This window comes from Aulonocara stuartgranti (genome assembly GCF_965226115.1).
Source record: "Aulonocara stuartgranti genome assembly, chromosome: 20".
Taxonomy (NCBI): domain Eukaryota; kingdom Metazoa; phylum Chordata; class Actinopteri; order Cichliformes; family Cichlidae; genus Aulonocara; species Aulonocara stuartgranti.
In genome coordinates this window covers 21,012,119-21,026,546 of record NC_138956.1, presented here as the reverse complement: position 1 = coordinate 21,026,546, position 14,428 = coordinate 21,012,119, and the positions used below count along the sequence as shown (strand labels likewise).

The 14,428-nt window shown below is 41.8% G+C and overlaps 1 protein-coding gene across 5 annotated transcripts in view; it reads right to left on the bottom strand.

The window, feature by feature from the left end:
- magixb (MAGI family member, X-linked b) overlaps nt 1–14,428 on the bottom strand; it is a 48,734-nt gene that overhangs the window by 14,035 nt on the left and 20,271 nt on the right. For all 5 annotated transcript variants that reach the window (XM_082519689.1, XM_082519690.1, XM_082519692.1 and 2 more), the window contains 6 exons: nt 12,519–12,638; nt 7,731–7,895; nt 5,378–5,576; nt 3,797–3,867; nt 2,616–2,777; nt 567–1,080 (listed from right to left, as the gene is read on the bottom strand). In XM_082519689.1, coding sequence (XP_082375815.1) covers nt 567–1,080; nt 2,616–2,777; nt 3,797–3,867; nt 5,378–5,576; nt 7,731–7,895; nt 12,519–12,638 — 1,231 coding nt within the window. The remainder of the gene's footprint in view (nt 1–566; nt 1,081–2,615; nt 2,778–3,796; nt 3,868–5,377; nt 5,577–7,730; nt 7,896–12,518; nt 12,639–14,428) is intronic.

Sequence of the window (14,428 nt, the reverse complement as noted above, 5' to 3'; positions counted from 1 at the left end):
GGGACAACGGATATTTTCCTTTCTTTTTTTTTCTCAGAGTATTCTCTGTAACCCCAACCGATGGTTGTGTGTAGATTAGCAGTTTCTGAAATACTCAGACAAGCCCGTCTGGCATAAATAGCCATGCCATGTTCAAAGTCACTTAAATCACCTTTCCATTCTGAATCACGGTGTCAGTTTAAACAGGTATTCTTGGCCATGTCTATATGCCTAAATGCGCTTATTTGCTGATCAGATAATGGCCAGTTGAACATGTGTATCTAATAAAGTGGCCTGTAGGCGTATATGTCAAGATAACCCATAAAACTGTACTCCATGAATCATAAAGGGGAAAATTTGATTTATGGTTGGCACCTTGACTCCAGACTGATGGTGAACTTGCTGAGCTAGCTACGCCCACACAGCGGTGGACAGTTAAATTTCCCAAGGGGCTACAAGAAAAACTGGAAGGACTTCCCCAATGAGCTCATAGATAGATCAAATTATACTCAAATTACACAAATTAAAAGAGAATTAATCATTTAATATCTCTAGGTATGCATTTATTTTTGCATTTAAGTTATTACCTGTGTGAACCAATCGCAGAAACAACTTCACTGTCACTTTGGCTTGCCATTGTTGGGTCGAGTAACTGCAGCCTGGCTAAACTTCTGTGGGAGCGAGGTGGGCGAACAGGGGACGAAGAGACGGCATTGCTCACACTGGAGCGTCTGTAAGGGGGCAGGTGTCTGGAGGTGACAGACATGGCATTTCCATTTGTGTCCAGAGTCACGGCAGGCTCCATGTACCTCCCATCACCGTGAACCCCATTAAAGTGCTGCGTGTGGGGTGAGGGTGCTGGTAGGCGAGGTAGTTGGTGAAGAGATTGAGGTTGGGTGGTGGTGGGTGGTAGGATGGGGTCCACACTGTCCAGTAACCTCGAGTGCTTTGGATAACCATCCGGGTTGTAGAGCATTGGATACCCTCTTCTAACTTCTACATCCACGCTGTGGCCTACAGACACCACCTTGAGCATCTCTACAACCTCTTTGTGAGACATTCCCAACACACAGACGTCATTGATGTACACCAGGATGTCCGCTAATAAACCACAAACAAAAGGACAGGGATACAAAAATAATTATCACAAATTTCTTAACTTAACAACAGATTCTTTCTGTTAAACTGTTCTCACTTCTGTTATATTTTTTGAAAAATCCATCTACCAAACTACCATCCAAATGTTAATTCAATATTAATTAGAAAATTGCTTATTATCAACTAGTCTGTGCATTCAAAGCACTCTTTTGATCTGTTTTAATCTCAAATAATTCAAAACTAACAGATTATAATTTGTTGATTGTTGCATTGTTTTCTGAAATTGTGTGTGTTTGTGCTTGCAGATGCAAAGCACAAACACACATAGCTAATGTACTCATATTTATTTGGCACTTTTCTAGTTTTACTGACTCCTCAAAGCCCTTTGAACTACAAGTCACACAATAACTGTTTTCTATGCACTTCAATCACCAGTTAACTCAAAATGTGTGGAGAAAACCCACTGCAAGTACTCTGGAGTGAATTAAACATGCAAACTCTGCACAGAATTAAACCATGAACCATCTTGATGTGAGGCAACAGTGCGGCTCATCCCACTACAACCACACTGTTTCACATCCCGTGTCTGTGTCAAGGCACCATCTCTCAAGGCACCTTCTGACCTCTGTATGACCTCTGTTCCTTATGCGGACCATATATGATCATATCTACACTGTTTTACTATTACGCTCTTTTGAGATTCTCCCGTGACCCTGCAAGGACCAGCGGTTTTGTGTCCCTGCGGGACGCTGGGTGAATGCATGTGAACACAGGCAGTTCTCATGACAGTGTGCTGATGAACTCTGTCACCACTGTCCCGTGAAAAATACACGCAGACATGACATGTCTGTCACGATTCCCTCAAACCACCATTTTACTTGATTTGACCGACACTGCTGGACCTAAAAATCTTTAAATCTAAAAATCTTTATCAGTAGTTATGGGTTAAATGTGACACCAAACAACCGCAGTGTACAAAAATTTTTATCACCCGTACAACAGTATAAAAATATTCATATTGCAGTCTAACTAAGCAAAATTTAGGTTATTTTTGCAGCTGAAAAATGTCAGAATGGGTCAAATTTGACCCGAGCAGTATGTAAGGGTTAACCCTTCTTACTAGTTTCATATGCTTAAGTGTGGAGCGTTTGTAAATGGAATACACACTGTGTATTTTGTATGTGTGTAGACTAATCCGACCACATAATCCTCCTAAACCAGCCTATTAACAGATATGAACTAGATCAGTCCCTGCAGAGACAGCCTGTGCCCCGGCTTTCTAGAGTGCAAATACCATGCCTAGTGCATTTGCATGAGTGTGTCTGCAACCAGCATGTGCAGTGGTGTTTATACATGACGGCCAGATTAGAGTGTGCTAGCCCTGAAGATTAAGAACTGATCACTCACTTTCTGTGGAATATTTTATAGTGAAACCCACAGAAATTCTGACAGAAAGAACAAAAATAAGAAAAAGACACTTACACACTACCAACTGCAAAACTGTAGCAGTCATGACCATGATACATATAATCTTTTACCTGTCTTAAGAATGGAGGGTCCACTTTCTGTCACACTGTACACCTGCAGAAACTCTCTCGGCCTGCTTCCCCCCACAATATTGAAACCAAACCCTCTGGGGCCTTTGATCAAGTGTGTGTGCACAGGGAAACCCCTGAGGTCCCCAGGCTCGTCCGTGAACCCTGCGAGTTAGCGATAAAGGCGGAAAAGAGAGGATGGGTTAATAACGATGCTTACCTCCAAGAAAAAGTCATAATAGTCCTTAAGGAAAGAAATTAAAAAATATGCCAACAGGGTGGAATCATAGAAGAGACTGAACACCGTCCTGCATGTTTACATACAATTCAGTGCTTAGAACTGACAGGTCTTACGAATAAGGCAAAAGAGAGAGAGCTGTAACACTGCAAACCAATCAGCAGATGGGCTTTTAACAAAATGCTACACAAACCAAAGCATATGGTTGGACGATTGCATTAAAAGCAGAATCCATTACAGACGACCACCTTAAAATGGAAACATAATCCATTAGGTCGACCCAGCTCTCTACAGTAATCCAGGTCTTTATTTACTATTTACTGTTGCATCAAGAAATCTGTGCTATTACAGACTGCGCCTTTCCTTTCATGTTTGTTCTTAATTCAATCCTGCCCTAATTGTGGGGACAGAAGCAGCAATCATTTCCAGCTGTAAACATGTAAATGTTTGTACCAGATTGTGCAGAAATCCTATCAGGTACCTCTGATCATAATGAATATTATATCACCTTCTGCTGGTGAGAAAAGTGTACTGCACTTTGTCGAGTCACAGTGTGGCAACAGAGCGTTTCCAATCATGACAAACAGCCATCTGCAACTAGATTACGCCTCTAAACAACAAATGATGTGGCCAAATCATGAAATCAAGTTGCCAGTCACATGTCATACACGTGTCAACCCTGCCAGTCCCAGCAGCGAGTCTGGCTCTTCGCCAGCAGCTCTGAGCTTTAGGCCTTAATCACTTACACGTCTCAGTTCAGCTAAAAGCTCATTCCATCTCATTTGGCTCTAACAAGCTGGCTGTGTCTGTTTCTTCCCTTTTTGACAAATATATAGCTTCATTTAGACTGTTCAACAGTTAAATCGCTTGCCAGTGTTTTAATAATTACACGGAATTCGAGTGAAACGTAGAGAGAAAGAGACGAATGCAAACGAAAGACGCTCACAGTCGTTTTTGTAGAGGTTTTCCCTGCTTGAGGCTCGATGACTCTGCCAGCTGGTCCTCTTTGGGTTGCGTCTTGGAGAGACAAAGTTGGAAAAGAAATGAAAGCCACCCTCTTTAGAAACATAACAGCATTGGATACAATATGACAGTGCTGGAATTTACTAGACTTTTGTTGAACAATAGAAACGCCTGCCTCTGCAAACAATGCAACTTTCTCTGCCATCTTTTTCCAGCGTGCTAAAAGGAGGCATTGAGCAAATTGAGAAAATCACATATTCACTTTTTAGAATGAAATGAAAATGATAGACAGACAGACTCAGGTTTCTGACTTTTTTAAATGCATATTTTTAATATGCATATATTAAAAATATGCATAATATATTTATTTTAAAAAACTTTAGTCTATTTATAAGAGTAGATATCTCTTCTATTGTTATCTCAGGTGCAGCATTTTTGCTGTGAATATGGAAGCCTTGACCTCCTATTGTTCAGATCTTTTTACGAGGGGCAGCCAATCAATAATCGAATAGAGAATGACTTGATTGATCTGAATTAGGAATTGTGCAAAAGCCACTGTAACAGAGTCCAAGAATCAAAAGAATTATCATAGAGAAGACCAGCAAGGAAATACAGCCAGACAGTAAATCTCATTAATAAAAATAACGTACATGTTGAATTAATTAAATATTTCTACGTCAGTGATTAGGTTCGGATTAGGAGTAGATGGGTGGGGTTCGGCCATGTTAAGCTGGTAAGTGCATGCAACCCAGCTATTGCTGGGGTTTAAAAAAAGAAGCCAGCCTTGCTGTTGTTCTGTATTTCCTGGCTTTAGCTTCATAATAAGCTGGCAGATAGAATGGTGTTATTGATCTTCTTGTCTAAAGCCTTATTCACACAGGACTTATTATCTGAAGACCTCTAGTCATTTGTAATAATTGCTCAAGAAGTCTGAGATCAAAATCTCATACAAATCTACAGGATCCATAATTTGAAAAGTTAATATTTGTACCACAGATAACCTTTTTATGGTGAATCCCAGAGGTGCTGTGGTGTTATTTATATTTTATTTGTATGAAATTATCTTTAACTTCTGCCTATTTGGAAAGACTTTTCTGTTCTCCACACCTTGCTTGTGCATCTCTGCTGTCAGAGTTGTGACTGTTACAAATTAAGGAGGGTTAGTGTCACTATACAGCATAAAGACCGATAGAAATTTCATATCCTCTTGCAGAAGAACAAGGATGATGAGGAGATGGATAACCGCAATGACAGGAATCGGTAATGAACATTTTGCTGTCTTTCAACAGACTTGGCTGTTATTATGTGGCAGCCTATTATTATTAATCTTAGTCCTGTAGCTGCTGACCACAGATGTCAGTAAATTCAAGTAAAACACAGACTTCACTGATCCTGTGCGAACGTGCTGCACAAAATACAGACGTGGGGGGCGGGTAATTTCTAAATCACAAGATCCCCTTTGAATAATAATCCCATGTGAATAGAAGTTAAATCTCAAAACGTGAATAAGCCTGTTCCCTGAAATGTTGGACTATTCATTTAATAGATTTATGGCAACACTTACTCTATGTAAACTGACTCTCCTGGGTCACTGAAGGCCTGCTCCCAGTGATCGGGCATCACGCCTCTCACTCTGGCACCACTCCTGCTGCTGATGATGCCGTTTTCTATGACGTGACCATCGCCTCCGCTACTGGATGCTCGTGTGCGACCGGGAGACCGGTGACCAAGAGGGATGCTGCTGCTAACACCCGCAGAGCCTCCTGTAATTACAGTCAGAATCACTTTTATTGTCACGTGCACATGCAGGATTTTTTTTTTTATGACAGAGAAGAAATACTTAACACTGATATATTATTGAACGGATGTGGCAGGTAAAAAGTTTCTCCTGCAAGCTGTAATGACCTTATTCTGGCATTTCCACTGGGGGCTGTCAGGCAAAAAGACCTGAGGTCAGCATCTCAGCTGTCTTTGTCCTTTCTCTAAGGAGGAAGAATATGTGACTATGCATGCCACACTAGCAGTAGATGAAAAATAAGCATATTTTCTTTCCTAGCTGTCCTTGTAGCTGTCCTTCAGTTCTGAGCTCCAGCATGGATTTAAGAGACGTCAGCCCTAAAACACTGGGAGTCCTGCTGCACGCGACAAGTGATGCTGGACCCATCCACCCACGCATCGTCACTTCAAAAGATGACTCAGCAGAGGTCAGGGTGTTGGACGGCTCTCTCAAACTCCAACCTGCCTGCATCCTGCACCGGTCCGGACTGCCTGCTGCAATACCTGACTGCTTGGAGCACGTTTCTGGATAGCTGTCTGCCTGATTTTCTCACCTCCCACACTGCCTGCCTCTCTCTTATCTTCTGTCCCATTCTGGCTCCCTGCCTTCACCCTTCTTAACACTCAGCCACCCTACCTGCCACCTCCACCCCCTACGCTGCTGCCGTGCTCCCTTTCTCTAATATTTAATCTTACACTCACCTTCTGTTCAGCTCCTGTGTACTAGTTTCATGTTGCCTTCACTTCTTTGTGCCTGCAGTCTATTCAAGTATATAATTTTGCAGTATTTGTATTTCACTCACGCTTATTCACCACAATTCAAAGGGTAATATTGTTTATAATTTATATTTTTTACTCTTTGTAGCTTGTTATCATTTGAAGGTGTATGGCTGGAGGCCCTTGTCATTTCCTTTTAATCATGAAAGCACAAAAATATCTGTATATGTGATCATTTCCTGTCTTGATCGCTGTATCTTGCAAAGCTTTTGCACATTTTTGCTTCAACTTGTGGTTATTTTGCATCTCTTATGGTCACTGTGTGTCTTTATGGTCATTTACATTTATTTCTCATTATTCCTAGACTTTTTTGGAAGCTATTCTAGTCTCTCTGGAATATATAATAGAGCACAGAAACCTCTGAGTGTTCGGGCTCTTCGTGCCTCCCAGGTTGGCTCAGTAAATGTAGGTCCATATGAAAAATCACCCATGGTCTGAATGAGAACTACTTCCAAATGTTCTCTCGCCACAAGGGGTCGCCACAGCAGGTAGCTCCAGATGTTTTTGATTTGGCAGAAAACCAAAGAGAATTTGCGTCCCCATCTGGACTCGAACCAGTGCCCTTTTATTTTCCAAGCGAATGTGTTAACCACTACAAATTTGGAGGCATCTTCATAACAACTGAATAAATATTCTTGTATTTTTATGATCTAATACCCACACTGAGTCCCAGGTAAAGGATATCTGCACTAGGACTCAAAAAAAAAAAGGAGTACCTCACAAGTCGAAGCATTATTAGTAACAAGCTGCTTCTACTTTAAGTGCATTTCGCTGATGATGCTTTTATTTAAATATGTTTTTGAAAGTAAGCTCTTTGCATTAGTCTTTTCTCTCACTGGTGATTAATGAGCCTTTTAAGCCTTCTCTTTAAACGAGATAGTATTTTGGTCACAACTGCCACAAAAACCTACAATGACCGTATGTTTGGGGAGCCCAATGACTCGAGTCGAACAATGCTGCTTTCTTGTCGCATGATTTGCTAGTTTTCGTCCCTCACCTCTGTGTGTGCACACTTGTCTGCTTCCCTCTTTGCCTGCTTGACCCAAGGCAGCTTGACCTTCCCTTGGAGGTGATCCAGCAATCGATGAGGCCACAGCCCAACTGAGATTTTAGAGCATACTAATCATGCTAATGATTGATTAATTTGGGCATTGGAGACTGGAGCTATTGATAGAGAGACGACGCAGTATTAAGCTGCTGAATACTTTGCAGTTCTGAGAAGATACATTTTCCCACTGCTGATATGCTATATAAATAACTCAATATAACTGATAACTTCAATGCTTCATTTATGATTACTTAGATGCAGACGAACATTTATTGCTCTGCCAGCACCGGCCATAGTTTAGCTCAGCGACACTTGCCCGAGTCTCCCTCGTTGTGTATGCCTTCTGGTGCAGCCTTTTCCAAGTTGCTGAGCGATTTGCTGCGTGTGCGGAAGTTTCTGAGCAGGTTGCGGTGTTCCTGGTAGGTGATGGGGGGGCTCTCTGCACTAACGTGAACGGGCCGAGGTGTGCCGTAGTAATTCCCTGCGACGGAGAAAAGCAGAAGAGAGACACCCTTTCTTAATCAATTGAGATGCAATGAAAAAGTTAAATGTTATAATGAAATAAACTGAGATATTGGGATTAATGTACATTATGGGCCCATTCAAATCCACTGGCATTAATTTGAAGATCATTAATTTCACAAAGCCTATATGAACAGTTCAAACATGATATGAATTCATGAGATAAATAAATTGCACGATTATGCACATATATACCTCATACGACATATGCATGTACACACCTTTGTTATGTATCCCCTGAGATCATAAACTACATTCTTAGAATGAGCCATCTGCTCCAGCTCCTAAAGCAGAAATGAAATTACCTCCACCCCTCCATTCGGCTCGTGGAGATCCAAATGGGCTGAGGGAAACATTAGATTAGTGAACTCAGCAGCAAGGTCACCAGCCGTCACCGTTTACTGCGCTTTCTGCAGGCGATTGGACGAACAACGCTGCCGACACTCCAGACTGCTTTGCTGTAGCAATATGTCCGTCAATGTCACATGCAAGGCAGGTGAGGATGGCATTTATTGCTCCCATTAAACTCTTATAAATTATGGTTGTTAATGTATGGAGGCTTTTTAATCAGAGGCAGCACTCTGACCCTTACAAAAGGAGGAGTCTGTGGGGAAGATACAAGCTGAGTATCACCAGCTTTCATGAATAAGCACCAAGAATTAGCCTTTGAAGCCTCCTTGTATTTACCTTACACATCGCCACTGTTAGAGGCACAATAAGGGAAGAGGGTGACAAAAGTCTTCCAGTGTTTTCTTGCTGAGAAGTAAATGTGAAGACCGATATGACATGGGTTTGATAAATGCACACTTAATGTGAGCCAGGAGACATTTAGCTGAGCTAAGCATAAAGAATGGAAATAAGTTCTGTTTTTTTGACATGAGCCTAAGCAACAAATCAGAGCACCTATAAATTTACAAGAAAAATCTCAGTTGTGCAACATGGACAGAAGGTAAAATGTAAAGATGACAAGTTGTCTCATGGTGTTTTTTTCTGTTAACTGTTTAACTTTTGGCTCTTTTACTTGATCTCTGGTCACGTTGTTTCCTTTTTTGGATTCATGCAGCTTTCACTTGTGCGGCACCTTTTGATGCTTCTTCTTTTAGTCTGATTAAAGTTACCTTTGTTTCACTACCTGCCTGTCTGCCTTCTTTGACTCCTGCACTGGTACAAAATTGTGGTTTTAGACATAGACATAGACTTGATTAACCCCACACTGGGGAAATTCACATGTTACATGAAAATGTGAATTAGAGATATTTTAGAAAAATAAATAATAAATAAATAAGAAAAAATATTGTACAAAATAAAAAAGTAAAAAATATATACAAGAGTAATTTGTACTATTTATAAGTGGTTGGTAAATACAGTAAAATACACTTTGAGATTTTTTCATTTGCACACAAAGAGCAGTGGGAGTGATTATACCTACACATATATTTTAGCAGGTATCTATTGTATGTGTGTTTTGCCCAGCCTGACTACTGTCGGGATGAGTGCTCCGTCCTACAACATGGCTGGAACAGCTAAACAAGCTGCTCAGGGGATATGAGGTATTGTCCATAATGGACGTTAGCTTGGATAGCATCCTCCACTCACCCACCTCCTCTATAAAGTCGAGTGGACTGGCCAGGACAGAGCTGGCCCTCTTCACCTGTCTATTTAGTTGGCTCCGGCCCCTTTCCATGCTGCCATCTCCCCGGCAGACTACTGCATAAAAGATTGCAGAGACCATCACTGTGTCATAAAAGGTCCTCAGTAAAGACCTGCACACCCCAAAGTACTCAGCCTGCCGGGCAGATGGAGCCGACTTTGGTCCTTCTTGTGTAGAGCATGAGTGTTTTCTGACCAGTCCAGTTTACTGTTAAGGTGAACACCCAGGAGTTGGTTTTCTCTGGAACACAACTACCATCTCCTCCATCTTACTGGTGTTGATATGCAGGTGGTTGAATTCACACCAGATGACAAAGTCAGTGATGACCTTCACCACCCAGGACAGTAGGCAAACTGTAGAGGGTCAAGTATTGTGCTCACCAGGTGGGTGAGGAAGATCTTTTCCAGGGTCTACATCAGGCAGGAAGTTAACAACACAGGTCTGAAAATGATTAGGCTTCCTGGGGTGCACGGTTTTTGGCACTGGACCCACACCAGAAAGTCTTCCAAAGGAGAGGGACCTTTTCCAGACGAAGGCTCAGATGAAACATGCGTGAATCTGTACATGTATTCGTCATTCACCCTTACAAAAAGACTGAGCAAAGACCCCTGTACAGGAATCACTTTAATTCTTCATATCATAGATTCAAGGAGCAATTTAGGTCCATATTGGCATTATAGTATCCCACAGTTCCTGCAGATTTACTGGCTGCACATCCACGATATCCCACTCCACCACATCCTACAGTTGCTCTACTGGACTGAGATCTGGTGACTGTTGAGGCCAAAAACCAGTTTGAGATGATGGGAGCTTTGTAACATGGTGTTATCAAGCTGGAAGTAGCCATCAGAAGATGAGTACACTGTAGTTGTAAAGGGATGGAAATAGTCAGCAGTCAGCTGAAACTGTTTCTCCTCATCGAGGCATTTTGCCCCAGAGAACTGCCATTCACTGGATATTTTCTGTTTTTCAGACCACTCTCTGTAAACCCTAGAGAAGGACATATGGGAAAATCCCAGCTGATCAGCAGCTTTTGAGCAGACTGGTGTGTCTGCCATCAACAACCATGCCACGTTCAAAGTCACAAAAATCCCCTTTCTCCCCCATTCTGATGCTCAGTTTGAAATTCAGCAGGTCATCTTGATTATGTCTACATGACTAAATGCACTGGAAGTGTTGCTGCAGTCTAATTGGCTGATTAGACATTTGCATCAATGAGCAGTTGAACAGGTGTATACAAGAAAGCAGCCAGTGAATGTATACCATGTCCCAAAAAGTTGATTCTGTTAATCTGGACGTAAAGTTTTCAGTCGGTGAAACATTTCGTCATTCATCCAGTTGACTTCTTCAGTCTTAGCAACCTTATAAACAGTACATTTGCACAATGACTAAAACTAGCATCACTGGCAAACAATGGGCTGTGAGGTCAGTTTCTGGATCATTTATATGGAGATTGTCATGACCATTGACCAATGATCAGAAGATAGGTAATAATAATAATAATAACAGATTGCATTTATATAGCGCTTTTCGAGACCCTCAAAGCGCTTTACAATTCCACTATTCATTCACTCTCACATTCACACACTGGTGGAGGCAAGCTACAGTTGTAGCCACAGCTGCCCTGGGGCAGACTGACAGAAGCAAGGCTGCCATATTGCGCCATCGGCCCCTCTGGCCAACACCAGTAGGCGGTAGATGAAATATCTTGCCCAAGGACACAACGACCGAGACTGTCCGAGCCGGGGCTCGAACCGGCAACCTTCCGATTGCAAGACGAACTGCCAACTCTTGAGCCATGATCGCCCTCAGTGTACCTACAGGTCAGGCTAGGTAGCAAGGGGGAAAAAACCATCGAAATGTGTAACACAAAAGGATAATACAGAAAAACTCCTCTGCACAGAAGCACATAAATGTCCACAGCACAAGATTATGAAGCACGTGACAAGCAACTGGGGTGGGTAGGGGGTGAGGAGTAATCCCAAGCAAACACAGCAGCCATCCTGCCCTGCAGCTATTTTTCCAGCGCTGGGCCCAGACCCGCCGTGTTCTCCAGGAGGGAACAAGCATACACTATATTACTCTCTTTGTGCTGGGGGACCGGGCTCTTGGAGTGGACCAATTTTTGGCCCAGTGTTTTTTGGGGTCTGAAAGCCACAGAGATGCAGTGTTTAGAGAGCATGTCCCGATGCTCCTGACACATAAAGCATCACTAAGGGTTTTCGCTTAGGCAGCAGTTGATCTTCTCTCTTAGATCACCTGGGGCTTTGACAAAAGTCCACCTGGGATAACCACACTTACAAGAGGGCCTTCTTGATATGATGTTCTTCTGCTTCTCTGGCCATTTTTTCTGTGGGGATGGTGTTCGCTGTGTGTTGAAGTGTCCTAATCACACCTAGTTTTTGCGCCAGTGGATAATGACGGTCAAACGTTAAATACTGATCCATGTGCGTTGGTTTACTGTACACATCAACTTTTAAATGTCCCCCATTGCTGATAGAAATCTCAGTCTAAGAAGGCTAACCTTAAAAGGCTAAAAAAAGGACAAAACCTCTAGGGTAACAATAACAACACACCGCTGCTTTCTGAGCTGAATCTGGTTGGACTTTGCTTTAAATTTTTAAGTTCATTCAAAAGTGAAAAGTAGAAATTTTATCTTTTCAGGAATAATAATCTAACCAGCAATCCTCTGACATATAAACACCAATTTATGCTATTTATATATGTATATCGATATCTATATGTAAATTGTGTTCATCAAGGGGTTATTTCTCATTGTCTGATGTATGTTGGGTTGTCCGATCAGAATCCAGAGATGCTGTAAAGAAAGCTTTTCATCTCTCACTTTTTAACCAGAATGTAATGTACCCTGCATAATGAAACACCATCTTGCAGTCTGTGAATGCACAGGCAGTTAGCTGAAGTGTTTACCTTTGAACTTTCCACTCTCGAGCAGCGCTCCTGATTCGTCCAAAGAGAAAAACTCCTCAATAGAGACAAAGTTGTAGTCTACCCCTGAGATTTCCCCCTCTCTGGGCTGTCTGGTTGTACCTAGGAGAGAAGAAAAAACCCAAATTATTATGTCATACATCAGCATCACAGGGCTCAATACACCATCAGTTCTGACATGGATGATGTATCAGTTAATCAAGACCCTTTCCTCTCATCAGGGGTCATCAATCTGAGTTCAGTGTTGAAAAAAAGTTGCAAATCAGCAGGTTATAAATAGCTTAGGATTACATAAGTACATAAGTTTGACAAAATAGATGAAATATGAAACAACCCTATCGCTCTATACAAGATTAATTTTACTGGTTAATTCAGAGCAGTGTCAAAAATTGTCTAAAAAGTAGAAATGGAGAGAAACTACAACATGCATTGATAATTACAACCAGACGGACGTTTGCTGATTGCAAATCAATGCAAATTTGCACTGATGCAGCTCTGCAGCAAAATGTAACACCGCTTCTAATTCACCACTAAGTTTCGTGAAATTTGGCAGGGTGGATTTCTCTTGTTAGGAAACAAATACACAAACAACTCTAAGCCCCAACCTGTACGCTGGCTCTCTCCTTGGCAGAGAAATAACCAAGTCGGCTATTCTTTTGTTTTGTTTTTTTCTTTAATAAAAGGATTTCCATGTTGTTGTAAAAGCAGCCCAAGGTGAAGCCTCCACAAACCAAAATTTACCCTTCGGCATGAAAAGCACAATGATGACAAAAGGCATTTACCAAGGCCTCTTTATTATAAACAGATCAATAAGAACCGAATTAAACATTAATGAGGCACTGAGAAAGTCTTAAAGCCGCTCTATCACCATTGTGAAGATGGAGCACTCAGATGATCAATGGTCTGTCATCATAATTGATTCACATAGACCTTGGCCTGGAAGAGAACGGTGAGTCCAAGCCATGGCAGTAAAAGCATCCTGTGTCGTTGTGGGATCACTCAGGTAACGCTATGTGCGTGCTGTATTTTAACCCCAATGCCAAATCTCCAACCAATTAAACACAAGTACAGACATGTGGTGTGAAAAATATCACACCACACACCACAAAATTATCTTTCGCAAATCCAGTGGTGTAATTTTAATTTGCAAATTGAACACTGTGGCACCCATACTGACCTTGAAACAATTAATTCATTTCCCAAGACAAAAAAGAAAAAAGAAAAACCCAAACAAAAAAATCCCCCAAAGCCAAACTAAGGACTAATATCTGTCCTTCTCCTAGAGGACCATATATGATGTCTGTGGATCCAGCAGGAGGGAGTCATACCCAGCTACCCTATAAAACCCATGATTAATGCACTGCTGTCCTGGGAGCAGCTCTCGCAGCCACAATGACACATACAGGACTTTATGCACACAAGCCCCACAATGAGCCCTCACACACTCTGCAGCCAATTCACCCATGTAGTCACAGAGGCACCACACATTAGAGAGCATGAGGAATCTCCATCAGCCTGACCTGCTCTTTCTGAAGCATAAAATGTATCTAAAAGTAACCTATGATGCTCCTCATCATTTACTGTCACATAACTACTGTTACACTGGCAGGCTCTCATACCAAACATGGAAAATGTTAAAAAATTATGAGTTCCAAGTATGTATAAGAAATCCTGGGTTTCAGACCGCTCTAAGCACTTGGCTTTAGACATATTCAAGGTTAATAATTTTAATTTGATCATCAGACATTAAAACATCAGCCCCACCCATCCATCTTCTGTTTCCAGGGGCAACCAATCAGAAGAAAGCCTGCCTTAAAGGGAGGGGGGCTTAAAGGCAGGGGAGCTAATCAAGACAAGGGATGAAATGAGAGGCTGAACCAAAGCACAGTATC